We start from the raw sequence: 18,424 nt of genomic DNA on the forward strand, positions 1-18,424 counted from the left end.
TTCTGTAATTTTGAAATGTAGTCCTTTCTAGGTTTATCCTTCAGGGTGATTTTTCTTCGTCTTCCTTGTGTAATTGCTTTGTTCTTCTTAATTGTCCTCCAATGTAATCCCCGCATGGAGTGCATTCTGAACTTTTAATTAGACTGTGTTTTGATTATGTTGCGATGGAAAGCAAATTATGCTTCTCATTAAAGTCGCAACAATAGAGTAGGCCATACTCGTATATCTCAGATAAGGGAAGAATTTATGTTTTGATACATTGTCTTTTGCTACTGATCTTTTTGATTAGTAATTTTTCTAATATTACTTACTTTGAAGCAATAAAAAATAAAATTATGCAAACTGTGGCCTTTTCATTAGTGATTCCGAAGTTGACCACTATTTGACCACTATTTCATAAAAAATATTTGATCAGGTGTAAAATGACAAGCCACCATAAACAATCTATATCGATGTGAATATATATATACCATTAAAATCTGCACGATTTCCCCAAAACTTATTATCTCAATATCTGCTCAATATAGTACTTTGTAGTAAAGGTGTGGAGCTGGCTAGACCATAATGCCAAGATGGGTAACTCATTGGGCAGTGGTAATAGCGGCAGCAGGGACCTTATGAACCAACCCCATCTCTTTTTGAAGGCCTCTTTGAAGCTTCTTCAAACAGCTGCTTAGACATTGCTCTGATTGGCTCACGTCCCTCTTTGGGCCCAAATATTATTAAGTTAGATAATGAAGTGTGATAACATCTAATTAATCACGGTCTTCACTTTTTAGTTATTGTTACAAAGGAACTATAAATAGCCGCAATTATCACTACAAATGCATAGTATAATTTCAGAGGTGTGACATTCCAATGACAAGACAAGTATTTATCAAAGACAACAATATTTTTGAAAATACAAATCTATTTTCAGAGAGAAAGGATAAAGCAATTACCAGATTAATAAATAATGTAGAATCTGGGAATACAATTGATACAGATACCTAAGAAGATGAAAATTGAAAAGGGATATGATACAACCTTGGATTAAACAGACAAAAAGGAAGAGGCTATTTAGATGTCCCGAAAATGGACAGAGACAGGTAATTCTAGAGGAAAAATAGCCTACATAATAGAGTAACTGATATAGATTTACACGCTCACAGGCAAATCACATAAAAGATAGATGAGATCGCTTCGGACTCTCTTATATGTAGTCTTTTCCATTCATAAAGAGTCCAAATAGGGTTCAGAATTCTCTGGGCCCGAGCTGATTTAAGATGGACTGAGGCAAAGTTCAAAACTGTCCTGTGGTCTGACTAATCAAAATTGTAAATAATCTATAAGGCCATATATTAGATTTCTGTATGGGACGCCTTGCTTATTTCAGTAAGACAATGCTAAACCACATTCTGGACGTATTATAAGAGCAAGGCTCCATAGTACGAATCTGGGTGCTAAACTGGCATTATAAAACAGAAAATATAACAAAGGAGACCCCGAACTGTTGAGCAGCTGAAATCCTATGTCATGCAAGAATGGGAACATTTCACTTTCAAAACTACAGCAATTGTTCTCCTCAGTTCCCAAATGCTTACAGAGTACTGCTAAAAGAAGAGGTGATGCAACACAGTGGATAACATACCCCTGTCCCCAACTTTTTTGAAACGTGTTGCCGGCATCAAATTCAAAATGGGCATTTATTTTTCCTATAACATTTCTCACTTTCAACATTTGACATGTTGTCTTTGCACAATGTTCAATTAAATGTAGGGATACATGGTTTGCACATCATTGCATTCAGATTTTTGCTTTTTACCCAGCAACCCTTTTGAAAACAGGGTTGTAGTAATGACTTCTATACTAAACATCAAGGGTGATTTAAAACACACAAGCCCTGAAAAGGGACAAATGGGTAAAATGGCCAACAAGGTAAATCACAAATCCGTACCATGGTTAATTTATTTTTAATGGGTATACTGTACTGCCTTTCATCCCTGTGTGCAGTCATATACTGTACTATCTGCAAAGCCAGTCAAGCATATGATGTGCAAAATGGACTGACTAGGCCATTGGGAAGCTAAATGATTGTCTGGCATCAAAGTTTGGGACATCATTCTAGGCAGTAATGCCAACATATGTACGAAGTACACTGACATGGTCACATCTACGCGTTTGAAGAACTCTGTGTCCCATCCGAAGCCTTTGTAACACAACAACCGCAAGCTGTTATGTAGCCTTCCTGTGCTGTGGCGTGAAGGAAGCTTGCAGAGCTCTCAGCTCTGCACAAGAGGTGCCCAAGTAAAGGCACAGATCCCTCTAAAGAGAAGCTTAGAAAAAGCTCCAATCAGGAATGATATCAGTCAAACACCATGTCTGCAGTTTACCATTCAATGCATTAAATTAGCACCACTGCAGAATTGACTCATTAAAGCCGATACTTTGCTGAATCCCATATATTCCAGAACACTTCGGTGAGATAACCTAGACCCCTCAAACTCAAACTGGATCTCATTCTTTCCCTTTGTTCCCCTTTGAGTTGGGGACTAAGTTAAATCCCAGGATAAACCTGTGTGCAATTAATTATGTGCTTGAACAGAACGCATAGGGTATGAATTGAATAGCCCTAACAGCCCATTGAAGAGCTCAGTATAAAATTATTTTGATGGTGTCTCCTCTGACCCGCAGTCATAGGGACCCATACAGTGACCTTTTTCATAGTCAAACTGTTTCATTCTATGGAGGAAACGCCATGTTCAGCCTGTCAAAGGTAATTCTATCCACCAAAGAGGGATGAGCCAGAAGACCCATAGAGGAGGTGAAGATGTCCCTCACTCTGGTCCCTGAAACACGGTCAGAATGGTGGATTTGCCGTGTCAGTCGAAACAAACTACCGTTATAAAGTTGGATGCAGTGAGGGAAACAGAGAAAGGTAAACATCTAATTCAAGCTAAACAGCTTTTATTTATTTGCCAAAAGAACTCGGACTACTTTCTGTTTTGATCAACAGGCTTCAGATCAGCTCTCTTGGCGTTTTACCAAAATGAGAGAAAATTTAAACCAACCAGCAAACATTATACGAAATCCCATCGATGACGAGAAAGACAATTAAGAAGCTCCTCAAACAAAGGCCTTAGAACTCTGTAAATCTTGTCCAGGACAAGTGACATGAAGCACGCGCTTGAACTTAAACGATAGTGAAATGTTGGCTTAAATCCAGCTAACAGAGCAAACAGATCATTCTTAGCCGCTTGATTTGGAACGTCTAACGACTCTTCGCATTGTACACCAGTTCATTCTCGAAGTGGAATCAGCCAAATGAGATGATTGTTTAACTCCGTCATACTGTGTCATTTGTTTTCTTTAGACAGATGCTCTCTTTTGTCCACAGCTAACAGGCTTAAGTGTATTAGAGGCTTATTGTCTACATTGGGAAACATCCAGTGTGGTATATTTGGGCATAAATCAAACTTGCCTCCATTAGAGGGGCCATTAAGGTGATGAGGGGTGAGAGGCAGACAGATGTGCAGGCATTCTGGGCTCTCGATAGGCACTCTCTGCATCATTAGCCACAAGTGCATCTTATGACTAGATGACACTGCTAGTATATGGCGGATGGGATGCCGGTTGTGTAAGTTGTTTAGTTGTGGTTTACCACCTCGCCTTGCAAGTTGCCAGCGGTGTGGCAGTACAAACTAGATATTACCTTCGACACACGCTGCACTGATACTCAGTTCCAGACTTCATATATTTCTATATTGCAGGGACCACCAACAATATCCTTTACAGTGAGGGTTATTGCTGCAAGGCGGACCTGTCAACAACACACACTCCAGCCGAAAACAAATAGTCCTCCAAATAGAAAGGTTACCATATTGCTTCCGTGCGACCCAGACCTGTCAAAAGGTATCCATTTTCTAACATTTGCCTCATAGTTTCAAACCCTCCTGTCCCAAACCAAACTGATACTGAGAGTCCCAGCCCGTCTGATGACAGTGAGACTCAGCCTTTAGTGAAGCAGATGGCATATTGATGTGGAAACCTTTCAAAATGGGTAAGTCATTGCCGTTGAAAGGAGCTTCCATGCACACATGCTGCCTGCTGAGCCTGAGTCTGGGCCACCTCAGCTCAGTGACCAAGCGACTACACGAAGGGGCTTTATGTACTGTACGTCTGGCGCCGCAGACAGCTGGCTTGCTGGAAATCTTTGGACGGGTCTGGCTGAAGAAGCATCTGAGGCTGAGATCGTTTGTGATTATTAAAACACTAGTGATTGAGGGTGTTCATGGAATCATATGTTACGTTTCTGGTATTTTTCTGGACTGGGGTTGTTTTAGACCACTTCAGTCACATCACTTCAAGGAATGGAGCTTGAATAACACTTGAATATTTAATATAAATGCGTGTTTTTATTATTTACACCTTTCAACTCACAAAATATGAGTAAAAGGGCTTTGAACCTAATAACAGTATCGACCCTGTGACACTATGTATGTGCTTGGATATACATTACCAAAGTAATCTTCTTTGGTAATGAACATGTTGTAACAATGTTCAGTGTTAATAAACGTGACAATACTGATTACTTTTCTGTTCTCCTTTTGTTCCCTCGTGTCCATAGATCTACATATTTGAAAACAATATTTACTACCAATCAGATGTGAAGAGCAACTCGCTCAGACTGACATCGTCTGGAAAGGACGGGGTCATCTTCAATGGGATAGCTGACTGGCTGTATGAGGGTAGGTTTAGGTGTTTACTTAAATAAACTGTAAGACTCAAGACTTTTCGCAAGTATTCCCCAAATGTAACTTCACATAATGTTTCCTTTGTTTTTTCTTTTAATTTCTTTGTGTTTTTATCTGAAAGTGTGGCTAGAAAATATCTAAAACTCACAGGAACACATATGGTATACCTGGAAGGAACATTAGTCAAAACTGATATAATGGAAACCTAATAATTCTTAATACCCCTTTTTTAATGTTTTCCATAACTACAGCATTTTAAGTTTTAACTGATATTTTGTTCTTAGTAAACAGAGCTCATTGATTTTGTTATTCAAGCGTGTGATTTTTTCTTCATGATATTAAGTTGAACATAGTAAGAGAGTCAAACTCAATCAAATCAATACATTTTTCAAAAGCTCCATACATTGTACTCATGTTGCATCTTTTGTGGGGGACAATGTTTACTATTGCCTTGTTAATGGTTTACCTTTATTCTTTCTCTTAAACTTTATTTAAGATCTGGTAATTTTATCAATACCTTTTCGAGAAGTACAAAATAGACTTGGCTCCAGCCTATTTTAGGTAAAGGCCCATACAATATTGGTGTTTCCTGTTTATTGACTGTATGTATGTCTGTTGGCCTCTTTGAATTTTCCAAGTATTAAAGCGACTACAAATAGCTGCAAAAGTGGTCAGGTCATGCCAAATTTATTTTATCGAGATCTTCTATGGATATGCTTGTGCCTTTACCTATGTACTAGGATAATTACAATATGACCTTACTGTTCCTCTCTAAAGTACTCATCCCCCTTGGACCATTCCACATTTAATTGTGTGATGACATGAAATCAGTTGATTAAATTAAGAGTTTTTACGACTAATCAACACAAGTCCTTGATGCCCAAGTGAAATTAAATGTGCAAATGGTTCTAAAGGAATCAGAAATATAAAACAGAAATAATTGATTGCATGGGTATTCACCCCTTTCCTATAATGCATCTGAATGTGCTTTGGTGCAACCAATTGTTCTTAGTAGTCGTATAATTAGTTGAATATGGACGATTACAATGTTTCACATGTTTTTAGGTTAAATACACATGTCTCTGGGAGGTCCCACAGTTGGTTAAAAGAATTCCTAACAAAAAATACATCATGAACGAGGTATATTTAAAGCAAATCTGGAATAAGGGGTAGAATATAAAAACTTGATATTTAATAAAGGCATTAAAATATCCCCCAGAGCACAATAAAGTCCATTATAATGAAATAAAAATTGTCTAACAGTGCATTATGGCCTTCTCACTGAGTGCTATGTTTGATGCATGCATAACAGTGCACATAACCCTGAGAACACCATCCCTAAAATAAAATATGGTGTTATCAGCATCATGCTATGGGGATGCTTCGGAGCAAAACTGGGTGACAGGTCAGCATTGATGGAAGGATTAACAAAGCAAAACACAGAGGTCCATGATGAAATTTGATCAAGAGTGCACAGGCCCTCAGACTTGAGTGAACATTCATTTTTCAGTACAACAATGACCAAAGGCACACTGCCAAGACAGCCAAACTGTGAAAAGCCTGTGAATGTCTTTCAGTGGCCCAGTCAAAGCCCGGACCTCAATTCAATTGAGAACATGTGGAAAGAGTTGAAAATATTTGTTCACCAATGGTTCTCATCAAACTTGATGCAGCTTGAGCAATTTTGCAAAGAAGAATTAATAAAATTGCTGTTGTCCAGACACTTTTCCCCAAACAGACTCATGGCTGTAATTGCTGCCAAAGGTGACTTTACCAAATATTGTCTAATGAGGAGTCGATCTTTAGAAAATGGGCCTTGGTCAGGGACCTGACCGAGATCCCAATGGCCACTCCAAGAAAGCTCCAGAGCTGCAGCACTCCAACTTCAATCCGGCCTTTATGGCAGAGTGGCCAGATGGAAGCCTCTCTTGAGTAAAGGGCATATGAAATGATGCCTGGAGTTTACCAAATGGAACTCAAAGAACTCTAAAAGCATGTGAAAATAAATACTTCTGTCTAATGAGACCAAAATCGAACTTTTAGGCCTGAATGCCAAGACTTCGTCTGATGTATTGATGGAAGGATGAATGGAACAAAATACAAAGGTCCTTGAAGAAAACCTTATCCAGACAGTACAGGACCTCAGACCGGGGCAAAGATTCATTTTTCACCATGATAACAACCCCAAGCCCGCAGCCAAGACAATGCTGGAGTGGCTTCAGGACAAGTCTGCAAGTGAATGTCCTTGACCAACCAAAAAACAGACATCAAAGCTGGTAGAGAATACTGTACCTAAAAAGACTTGAAGCTATGATTACTGCTGAAGGTGCTTTTAGAAAGTAATGAATAAAGGTTGTAAATACTTATGAATGAGAGATATTTTAGTGTTTTATTTTCAATAAATTGGCACAAATAAATTGGCAATACTAATTGCATAAATCCAAGAATATATTGCCAGGAGACATCTGCAGTAAATGTTTTAAATAGATGTTTCAAATAAGTTTTACGTTTTAGTTTTTTTGAAGTATTTTGGTAATTTCAGTTTGGTTGGATGATGCTGCAATTCTCAAATAGTCCAACAGATTGTTAATGGGCCTGAGGTCAGTTGATCCCATTGTATTTTGAATTGGCCATGGTGGGACATTTTTCTTGAGCCCCTCCAATGTTGCTTTGGCCTTGTGCTTGGGATCATTATCCTTCTGAAAGACGAACTTCCTGCTTAACGTAATTTCTCTTGATGTATTTTGCTCCATCCATTCTTTTTTGAAGCAACTGAACTCTGTAGCTCTCCACAAGTCTCACTGTTTGAGCTCTGAGTTTTGAGGGACTGACTTTTCTTGTCAGTGCTTGGGTGTTGTAATTCATCTTCCACTTTCTGATTGTTAAATTATGCATTAGTATAACTTTATTTATAATGTCTGTTGAATGCCCTTTGTTCTTAATTTTCCTTCGGATTCACAGCCTGTCCATTGATCCACCAACAATAGAGTTTTTAACCAGAAAATGTGACAGCACTTTTTCACAGGTGGAGGACAATGGTAAGGTAATGTGACTTCATTAGGGCAATTTCTTTAATCTGTGTAAACCTTAAGTTTTTTTGAGCACAGGTGTTAAAACATTTTTACCACTATTTCCCAACATAAAACCAATGTCAACATACAAACATTTATTTTGAGTGTCAATGTTTTTAAATAAATAACAAACTTTTTTTCAAACTAAATTTCAATAAACCATTTATAATTCAGTAATATGAATGAAATGGTCAGAGGTTTGAATTCTAGTGCAAGGCACTGTACATGTATTATACATTTTAGGAACATAAGAAGTCTTAGAACCGATTCATGTAAAAACGCTTTTTGGAGTATGGGCTTTTTGGAATATAGAGACTGTGGCAAAATATTCATTCCAAAGCTTCATTTTGAATGTCATATGTCATTTGAAATAATATAAAGTACTTACATTTTAATTTGACTAAAACAAATCGTCATAGAGGTCTTTATAATCTTTATTGTACTGATTAACTTGGGAAATATTACCCTTGATCTTGATAAGAGACCATACCTGAAGCTTTTTTTGGACTAGATAATATCAACTGGAAACAAATTAAATGACATGAACATAATTTTCTACTGTGTCAGGTAAATTGGTTCAGTCAATATGTGAAGTTGAACTAGGAAATATTTCAATAACGTAATGGATAACTAGATACATTTCGCTTTGTCTGCTCATTAAAATACGATAATACCCACCCCAGGGCAAATCTGCTGTATCTCAAAAGTCTTTTGTAGGAAGTAGAACAAACGTAAAACTAACATCAGCTATCAGAATGCTTGAAATAAGACCGCAAATGATGGTTTGCAATTGTTATTTGCTGTGCAGCTGAATTTAGCATATATTGATGGTTTGAAGAGAGATCAGCTGCTGATAGTCTGGTGGCCATTTGCAGTGGTCCCTCTCATCTCTCCTTTTCTGTCCATCTTTGTCTATCCCTATGTGCTCTCTGATTAATGCACAGAGTATTACATGCAAAAGTGCCAATAATTGTGACACTTGAAAACTGTGGCTTAAGCTGTCGCTAGTGTAGAACTTCAGTGCCTCATATGGAACAGTGCAGTGATATGACCTGACTGAAATGTAAACAGAATATGTTAATATGTTTCCATGTATTCATTGAAACCAAATTACCACACACTTGGTCATATTTTTGGGTAATACTTAATTAAATATGTTTGCAGAGATGTGTAATCTGAAGTTCTTTTTGTCTTTCCCCAGAGGAGATTCTTCAATCCCATGTGACCCACTGGTGGTCCCCGGATGGAGAGAGGTTGGCCTTCCTGGTCCTCAATAATACATTGGTTCCCAGTATGGCCATTCCTCGCTTCACTGGGGCCTCATACCCCAAGGGAAGGCAGTACCCTTATCCTAAAGTAAGGATAGGGACATTGTACAGGAACTCTGAAGGGATTATTTAATTTGGAGCCAAAGATAGCCCAGTGAATTCTGAGGTTGTAGTAAGATTAACTATGAATGTACTGTATGTCAACTCATCATTTAATTGTAACCACAGACAATCTAGTCAGAATTTCTAGACATTTTCGAAAGTGCATTTAGGTGTGTATACTAAAAATGTGTATGGAGTCCCACTAGACTTTGCCCCCACTAACGGTCCACACGTATCCTTGTTTATAGATAACAAGCAACTCACACGTACATACATGCATACATAAATCCTCGTCTACTCACAAACACTACATTGTTACTGTTTATAACCTCTTTGGCTGCTACCCATACCTTGTTTTAAATAAACAAAATTTTCTTGCTAGCTGAAATGCAGTGGATTGGGTTTGACAATGACACAAGCATCACCATCTGCTTTTACCTCAACTTAGTGTATGATGTAAATATTTTAGTCTAATTTTGCATGGGAGGTAATGAAGTGATCTTTCAAACCATGTTTTTCTCACGTGTTTCTATGACATGTCCGTTGTATGAGTTCAGTTCCACTGACCTCTTTACCTTTTTTAAACTCCCCAGCAGATTTAAACTCCTTTTATAAACTAAAACTCCCCAGCAGGTTTAAACTCCTTTTTAAACTAAAACCCCCCAGCTTAAACTAAAACTCCCCAGCAGATGTCTGTTTTCCACAAACCCAGGGGATGTCCTAACATGCATGCTATTACACAGAGACCCTGGTCAAAAGTTGTGCACTATAAAGCAATTGTTCCATTTAAGGCAACAACCCCTCCACCTCCAATCTTTCTACTGTGATAATTACAAAAGAGCAGACATATAAGCAATCCCTCATCCTGATCTTTGTCTGTCTCTCGCAGGGCAGCACTGCGGCCCCCGTGTGAGACCGATCCGGCCAAATAATATTGGCCCACGGGTAAACTAGAAGTGTCAGAACCTATACCATGGGTGACAACATTTAGAGCTCGGCATATAGTTTATGGGGTTGAGTGGCAGCAGTTGGTGCCACACTGAACGGAAATATATCCTCGCTCCTCTATCAGGGAGCATTAGCATTAAAAAACATCAATACATTACAGTGCTGTAGCCTATGAAACAGACTATTCAGTCTTAATAGAGGCTAAGAAAGGCTTCATTTCTTGTCTTGATCAATTGTTCGAGCCGGACCTTTGTGGTTCTCATTTTAAATATGGTAACTTGGGAAACATCCTGTATACAGGGCTGCGTGAACAAAGATTTATCTCATTTTATTTCAAAGTCGTTTAAATAGTCTTAACCATTAGATGAAATAAGTTCAAATGATGTCATTATTATTCCTTGTCAGGGTGGTGGCATACTGATTATAATGTGTTTATCCTTATCATTCAACAGCAGGGATATTTTGAATTTGTTTTTGATAAGGTTTGATACTGCGTGGTGTTTTTCTTCAACTAAGGCACTGACTGTTTTTAGGCAGGCCAACCCAACCCCACAGTGAAGTTGTACATGGTGAATCTGTATGGGCCAACACACACACAGGAGCTGACACCGCCTGATAGCTTGAAACTAAGGTGTGTTACACCACCTGAGAGTATTCAAACACAATTTGGTACTTTTTAAAGGGCAATGGAAGACGTTAACAATGATTGCTGTTTCTTTCTTGCAGGGAGCACTATGTAACCATGGTGAAGTGGATCAGTAAAACCAAGACGACAGTCAGGTGGATGAACCGTGCTCAGAATGTGTCCATCTTGACTGTGTGTGACACCACCACGGGGGCATGCGTTAAGGTGAGATGCATGCTGGGTAGAGAGTGAGGGGGCTTGGTCATGTTGAGACTCTAGATTGCACTCCCAGTGAGGGAGGTGGGGGGGTCATTCAGTTATTGGATCAGTGTGCGGAGAGAGGATGATGCATTGGCTTTTATTATTGTTGTGTACCACAGGGAATGGGATCATTGACTCAAATGCTTAATCGGGCAGTGCTGTTTTTTTCCCAATGGTTAACAGTACAGGCTGAACACCTGCTGTGTTGTTTGGTGAGCTTTTTAAAATATGAATGCTAAAGGGTGCTTATGAAAGTGTGTATGTTAATGTGTTCCTTTTGTTCTGTTTACCAATCACTTTAAATATTATTATCTTGTGAAATGTGTAAGCACACACAATGAATCAGATGAATTACTCGATCTTTTGACTGGGAGGCCTTTATAAAACAATTGTCTCATAGAAGCAGTTTAATTAACTAAATAAAAAAGGCTACCTATTACTTGTTTTGATGGCACTGATTGTTCAGTGTTTTAATAAGCAGTATCTGAAACAGAGCATAACTGCTGTCAGTCCCCTGTTAGGGAAGCGTGGCAGTCTATGGGAAATGTTCCAGTTTGACTGTTCCAGGGTCAGGCCTCACAGACGGCAAGAGGACAAACAAACAGGCGCTCCAGCCAAAAACCTTCTCCGGCTGGGCCTGAGTCCAACTTCAGTGCCAGAGCTTTTGTCCTTGTCTGCAATGGGCTTTAAATGAAAAGAGCACAGATTCCAAATTTCCCCACTGGCATTTTAAAGAAAAGGAAAAATGGGAATTGGCTCTATTTGCGGGATTGTTAATTCCAAACAGGCTCCACAGCTATTCAGGTTTTCTGAAGTGGGCTGGGTTATAATATGCAATGTATCATAAAATAGGACATAATATTAACTGTTAACATTTTGGCCTTTCTATTTCAGAGGCATGAGGAGACCTCAGACCTCTGGCTTTCAAAGCAGGTAAAACATCCACATTGCTCATGTAAAGTCAGCCATGGTCAAATGTATGAAAATCACAATCACATCCAGTCTAACTGAACAGATTTACTGTCCACTCATTGGAAGTGGCCTATAATACCAAGACGTGTACATTACTAGAGTATTTCACACAATCTCTGATCATGTAATGTACTGTAGTGCTGGCAGATAGCCTAATGGTTAGAGCATCCAACCATTAACTGTAAGGTTGCTACAATGTACCCTTGAGTAAAAAATAATCAACATATCGTTCTGTAATTGAGAGAGTTCACCTTAATTGCACCTACAAGTGTTTAAAAGTGTCTGCTGAATGACAAAAAATGTATATACCACTCAGAACTGAAATGTGTGTGCTGTTGTTTTTCCACAGAACCAGGAACCCGTATTCTCCAGGGACGGCAGCAGATTCTTCCTTACGGTGCCCGTCAAGCAGGGAGGGCGTGGAGAGTTCCATCACATTGCCATGTTCACCACACAGGTACTAAGTACAGTATATGTCGCTATGGTTACTGCATTAGCAAGGGTCACTTGTTTCACCATGGTTACAACTCTAAATGTTTGGTGACGACAGCACATTTGGTGTCTGTGTTGTGTAACTGAAGTAATGAGCATTATCTCTCTTGTGGCTACTATGCTTTTACATACAGATGGGAGACAAATAAAAGGAAAAACCTGAATAAAGGAGTGGAGCAACATAAGAAAAGCAGGTGCTTCCATACAGATGTACTGCATGATAACATTAAGCAATTAACATCCTGTCATGCTCCTTGGCATGTATAAAAATGCAGAGCAGACCCAATTGACCTTGGTTTTGGATTAAGATTTCGAGAGGGGAGGATTTAATTGACTTTGAAAGAGGGTTCATAATTGGGTCTCTTCCAGGGTGACAATGCCCCCTTCCACAGGGGTCACTGAATGGTTTGATGAATATGAAAATAATGTGAATAATATGCTATAGCCTCAGCAGTCACCAAGATCTCAACCCAATTGAACATCTATGGGGCATTTTGGACCATCATTTTAGATAGTGCTTTCCAAACACCATAGGAGGGAATTTATTTTGGAATAGTCTTGTTCCATCCCTCCAGTAGAGATCTGGAGCCTTGTAAAATCTATGCCAAGGCACATTGAATCTGTTCCGGCGGCTTGTTATGACCCAACACCTTACTGAGGAACTATATGGTGGTTTTTCCTTTAGTTTGACACCTGTCTGTATGTAAATAGTCGCCAACATTCATTCAACATTCCATATGAAAGAGGCAACATAAGCAACAAATTGTCCACTTTCTGGGGGTTGGGATGTCATCATTCCATAAAAAAAGTTTTTTTTTGTTCAAATGTTTAAGATCAATCATTATTATTATGTCCTATTTCTGTTCTACATTCTGCATCCAGTTCAGAGCAGATCAAAATGAAGTTCGCCATCTAACATCAGGGAACTGGGAAGTAACTAAGATTCTGGCCTATGATGAGAACATCGACATCATGTAAGTGTCACTAGACAGTTGGGAATCGTATGATGAGTGCTATATGTAAAGGCTTGAAAAAGACACACTACCATTCAAAAATTTGGGGTCAGTTAGCAAGGTCCTTGTTTTTGAAGGAAAAGCAATTTTTTTGTCTATTATAATAACATCAAATTAATCAGAAATACACTGTAGACATTGTTGATGTTGTAAATGACTATTGTAGCTGGAATCAGCTGATTTTCAATGGAATATCTATATAGGCGTTCAGGCGCCCATTATCAACAACCATCACTCCTGTGTCCCAATGGCACCTTGTGTTTGCTAATCCAAGTTGATCATTTTAAAAGGCTAACTGATCATTAGAAAGCCCTTGTGTGATAATTTTAGCACAGCTGAAAACTGGTGAGAGGATTTAAGCAGCAATTAAACTGGCCTTCTTTTGATTAGTATCTAGAGTATCTTCAGCATCATCAAATGTAGGTTTTATTACAGGCTCAAATGGCCAGAAACAAAGAACTTTCTTCTGAAACTCGTCAGTCATTTCTTGTTCTGAGAAATGAAGGCTTTTCACAGAACAGCGTAAACTGGCTTAAACCAAAATAGAAAGAAGAGTGGGAGTCCCTGGTGCACAACTGAGCAAGAGGAAAAATATGTTGGAGTGTCTAGTCTGAGAAAGAGATGCCTCACAGGTCCTCAACTGGCAGCTTCATTAAAAATTATTTGCAAAACACCAGTTTCAATGTCAACAGTGAAGAAAAAGTCAACAGTGAAGAAAAATATATCTCAGATTGGCCAATAAAAAGAAAAGATTTAGATAAGGAAAGAACACATACACTGGACAGAGGAAAAACTCTGTCTTGAAGGCCAGCATCCCGGAGATTTTAATGGACACAAAAATGTGCTTCTCTTTCAAAAACAAAGAAATGTCTAAGTGGCCCAAATTTTGAACGTTAGGTTTATAATAATGGTTTGTTGATTCTGTAATTGATTCATATTGTTTCTTTAAACAAAACTATCACTTACATATGCAGCAACCACCTTGCAAAAAGGGCATTCCTGGGTGGTGGTTGTGTCATTGTCCATTGTACATCCTGAGGATGTCCTTTGTTTGCTGGGTTTAGTTTACTGATCACATATAGACCCTTGTCCAATTCTCAAATAGTTATGACTTACAAATGGTACAGAAACATTTTGTTCTGTTTGATATTTTATTTGAAAACACTGACAGTCAGAATTGATTATTGTGAACTGACACTGTTTTATTTCGAGAAGAATATTTAAAAATAGAAATTAAACAGGTCGCTTGAAAGTATTGAACCCATACACATTCATTTTTGGTAGACTGAGATTTTACTGCAATAACAGCATAATTCAAAGTCAACTTTTGCAAGGCACTGTATATATTTTACCACATGTACATGTTTGGAAAGAGCTACAAATGTTGTAGATGCTTGCAAGAGTCGTGGTGCCAGGTTTATTTGAAATAAAATTGTCAAAAATAAGTTGTAAGAATGTTTAAAAAAAGTTTTCTCAGGGTCCCCTGAAAGTTTTGATTGTTAGGTCCCATGGGCATCCCCTGGCTAATTTCTAGGACTTTTTCAGGATAATTTTTCATGGTCCCTTAAAAGTTTTGTTCCCTGGGAATTTCTCCAAGTATGTTTGAGTAGCAAAGTTACTGTTCTGAGGACCCTCTAAAAACATTTTGGAATGGTCTCGAATGACAGCTCAAGAACTTACAAGGAACTACAGAAAGGTCCCTAGAGATTGTTCCCTTGGGGCCATCATACTATATTCCCTTGAAGACTTGGTGATAACATCTAACCTAAACTATTCAAGGGACCTGACAGGAACATCGCCAAATCTTCTTTGGACGTCTCCTGTTTGCGGGCTAGAACACATCATATAGTGTTTTTGTTTCATAAAACCCAGAACATTGAGTGTGAAACTGTGAATTATTGTATTAGCATGTTATTGTAGCTTGATATGCAGATTTTCTTCTTCAGAACTTGACACCAATAAACATGACGCATATTGCCTGAGGACTGAATTAAATTTACATAAATTTTCTTTATATTGCAGCTTATTTGAAAGTATCATATTTATTTCTCATTTAAATATGACATATTGCAGAGACAAACCTCAGCTTGATAGGGTATTTATGCCATAACCTTGTTAGCAAAGGCCACCAGTTTTTTTGAGACCCAATTAACTTGTTTGTTTCTTCAAAACAGATATTTTCTCAGCACTGAAGGCTCACCACGAAGAAGACAGCTTTTCAGGTGACTTATTTAGCAGACTTTCATAAATCTTATTTTTGACACCTCCGCTTTGCTTTAGTCCTTCAACGCCTCTAACCTCTGTTGTGAATAACATTCCATAACTATAGGAAACATCTGAGGTTTGGGCGAATATAAATATCAAGAATATCTGCTATTAGTGGGCACACAGCAAATAATACTGGTACTGGATAGTCTTTTAGCCTGCTCATGGTCGCCTTATTTTCTGTCTCATCTCTTTTCAGTGTGAAGACAGTGGGGTTGTTCCCTCGACGCTGTCTGACATGTGAGCTTAATAAGGCCCACTGTCTGTTCTTCAATGCTGAAATAAGCCCCAGTAATCAGAACATCATCCTGCACTGTAAAGGTAAGCTAGCTAAGCTAAATGCTATTTTAGAACGTCTGTTGGATAGCAGTTCTCTCAAGTGCCAAGAAAGCACTAGCAAGCAAACATGAAAAGTATGTCAGCCAAGGTAAATGTTAACACAAGCAGCTAATAATTCTAAAGGCTAATATTCAACATCTCATCTTTCTTTGTTAAAAACATAAACATGTTGGGACAGTTTAGTGAACCAGAGCATGCAAATATGTTAATATTTCTCTTATTAGGGCCAGGTCTTGGAATTCAGTTTGTGTTAGAGTTACTTCATAAACAAACAACATCTGAGATTAATTTAGTTCAATTACATTTGAGATAATGTTGTGATTTACTATATAGTTTCGATTCAGTCAACCATGTTGTTTTACTGGGCCCTCGAGCCACAACCCATTTGACAGATGTCAGGGGTTTGCCTTTGGCAATATGTCATTATTGAACATTTAGTGAGGAGGGAGACTATCAAACAATTCCAAATAAGGAGTATAAAATTAAAACAATTAGCCGCTCTATTGTGTATAATTGCTTTAGGTGTTGTTATCATACCATGCGTAGCCCAATAAAGGAATAAATTGCCTCTGTGGTTGTTTATTGTTTAGGTCGGATTCAACCAGATGTTGTACACTATGCTAGGCTGCGTTTGACTTCTGTACCATGAGTTTGTACAGAAAATGTGCCATCCTGTTGTCTAGTGTATAAGCACAATAAACTTACAATGTGAAGTGAGATGGCTAAATTTAGTAGAACCACACAGTTTGTTACGACCATTGTTCTCATCTAGAATATTAAAGTGAGTTAATTCCCTTCATTAAACACAATGGATATCATTACCACAGCAGAGCAGGTACGTGGATTAGAAACTCTGTGTGATACATTTGCCGTAACAGCATCCCTTTTCTTCAGCTGAGTTCACACAATGCTTGAAAGCCAGCACTCCTTGAGAGTTTAATGTAGCATCATTTTGAATTCAAACTTATTAACTTGAAGAAAAAAAAGATTCTTTTGAAAAAGCCCATCTTCAGAATGATAAAACTTGCCTTAAGTGCTGGAAACTAAAGAAAGCTCTGTCTTCATTGATCAGTCATTGGCTTTGAAGGCCTAATTTTTAAGTTTACCATTCCTGGCAAATGTGTTTGGCTTTTGAATCATCATTACCTTGTCTAGCATTATTCGAATTCAGGTGCTAGTATGAGTGAACAGGTCTTTTAGGTGTTTTAGTAGTGATTTGTGGAGGGTTGGGCCGTATCTAAATTGTATTAACCTCAGATTGGGTCTGTTCCAACGGGTGCTGAATAGAATTGACTTAATTCGACAGAACCTGGATATTAGTGGCAGTTTGAATGACCTTTAACCACTGACAGGTAAAGAAGAGGAGGTGACCGTTGTTAAAGTGCTTCTGACAGCAGCTAGGGGAATATGAAAGCTTGCTTTATTGTTTAGCCCAAAACATGTATTTTAGAACATTGGTCCCTGTTCTTACATGGAAAAAATTGGAACCAAAAAATCCTTGATTAAAGATGATCCTCTATTTTTTGTTTTTGTGAAAAACAAATTCCTCTGTCAGTAAAATTGGGATATATACACCACTTGAAAGAAAGTATGCTCTATGCAATATTTTCCACATGTGTACTTTAAATGAAATGGCAAATAGTCAAATGTTTGTTGACTGCCACAAATGTATATAACTTAGTAATGAACATTTTTATTTTACAAATATGTTGTACATATGCTGCAGACTCAACATATGTGAAATAATTAATATCAAACACATGGTGGAGCTATGAAAGGCACATGTTTTTGTCTATTATTATTTATTTCTATTTGACTCAGAGTGATAACATTTGGGTCTCTCTTACCAAGCAACAGCACAATATTAACTGAACTTGAGTGAATAATTTGAATTGTAATAGAGATCCAGGATTTACAAAATTTCACTGCATAGGAGAGCAGTTGTGAAGTTTGGCGGGACTTCTTTTTAAATGTCTGTAAAAGAGATATAGGGAAAAACATCACATCCTACAAGCCACAGTTCAGTCTCTCTCTTCTCCCTTGGGTTCACGCCATCTGAATCAACCATTATTCAATGCAGATGCGATTAGGTGGGGTTGCCCTGCCAGGTGCCTCTAGAAGATTCTGCACAAGGTGTACACCCCTCTTGCACTCTCCAGGGACTGGCCACATCTTAATTCTCTCCCAGAGCTAATTCTCCATTGTCTCCAAGTTTCTCGGTCTATGTGTCCCTGCTCAGTGAGAGCAAGACACAAACAAACAATGTGCATTACATTATATCATTTTATTATAATTTTTATTGAATGTACTTTTATCAATCATAAATTGTCTTCTT

At 38.2% G+C, this 18,424-nt stretch overlaps 1 protein-coding gene across 2 annotated transcripts in view; it reads left to right on the forward strand.

Moving 5' to 3' along the window:
- LOC105016100 (inactive dipeptidyl peptidase 10) overlaps window positions 1-18,424 on the forward strand; it is a 273,698-nt gene that overhangs the window by 233,770 nt on the left and 21,504 nt on the right. For both annotated transcript variants that reach the window (XM_020055120.3, XM_010879696.5), the window contains exons 8-16: window positions 4,607-4,727; window positions 9,006-9,160; window positions 10,656-10,753; window positions 10,849-10,972; window positions 11,903-11,941; window positions 12,330-12,437; window positions 13,355-13,446; window positions 15,660-15,707; window positions 15,950-16,071. In XM_020055120.3, the coding sequence (XP_019910679.1) occupies window positions 4,607-4,727; window positions 9,006-9,160; window positions 10,656-10,753; window positions 10,849-10,972; window positions 11,903-11,941; window positions 12,330-12,437; window positions 13,355-13,446; window positions 15,660-15,707; window positions 15,950-16,071 (907 nt within the window). The remainder of the gene's footprint in view (window positions 1-4,606; window positions 4,728-9,005; window positions 9,161-10,655; window positions 10,754-10,848; window positions 10,973-11,902; window positions 11,942-12,329; window positions 12,438-13,354; window positions 13,447-15,659; window positions 15,708-15,949; window positions 16,072-18,424) is intronic.

The sequence above is a fragment of the Esox lucius genome, chromosome 16 (assembly GCF_011004845.1).
Source record: "Esox lucius isolate fEsoLuc1 chromosome 16, fEsoLuc1.pri, whole genome shotgun sequence".
Classification (NCBI taxonomy): domain Eukaryota; kingdom Metazoa; phylum Chordata; class Actinopteri; order Esociformes; family Esocidae; genus Esox; species Esox lucius.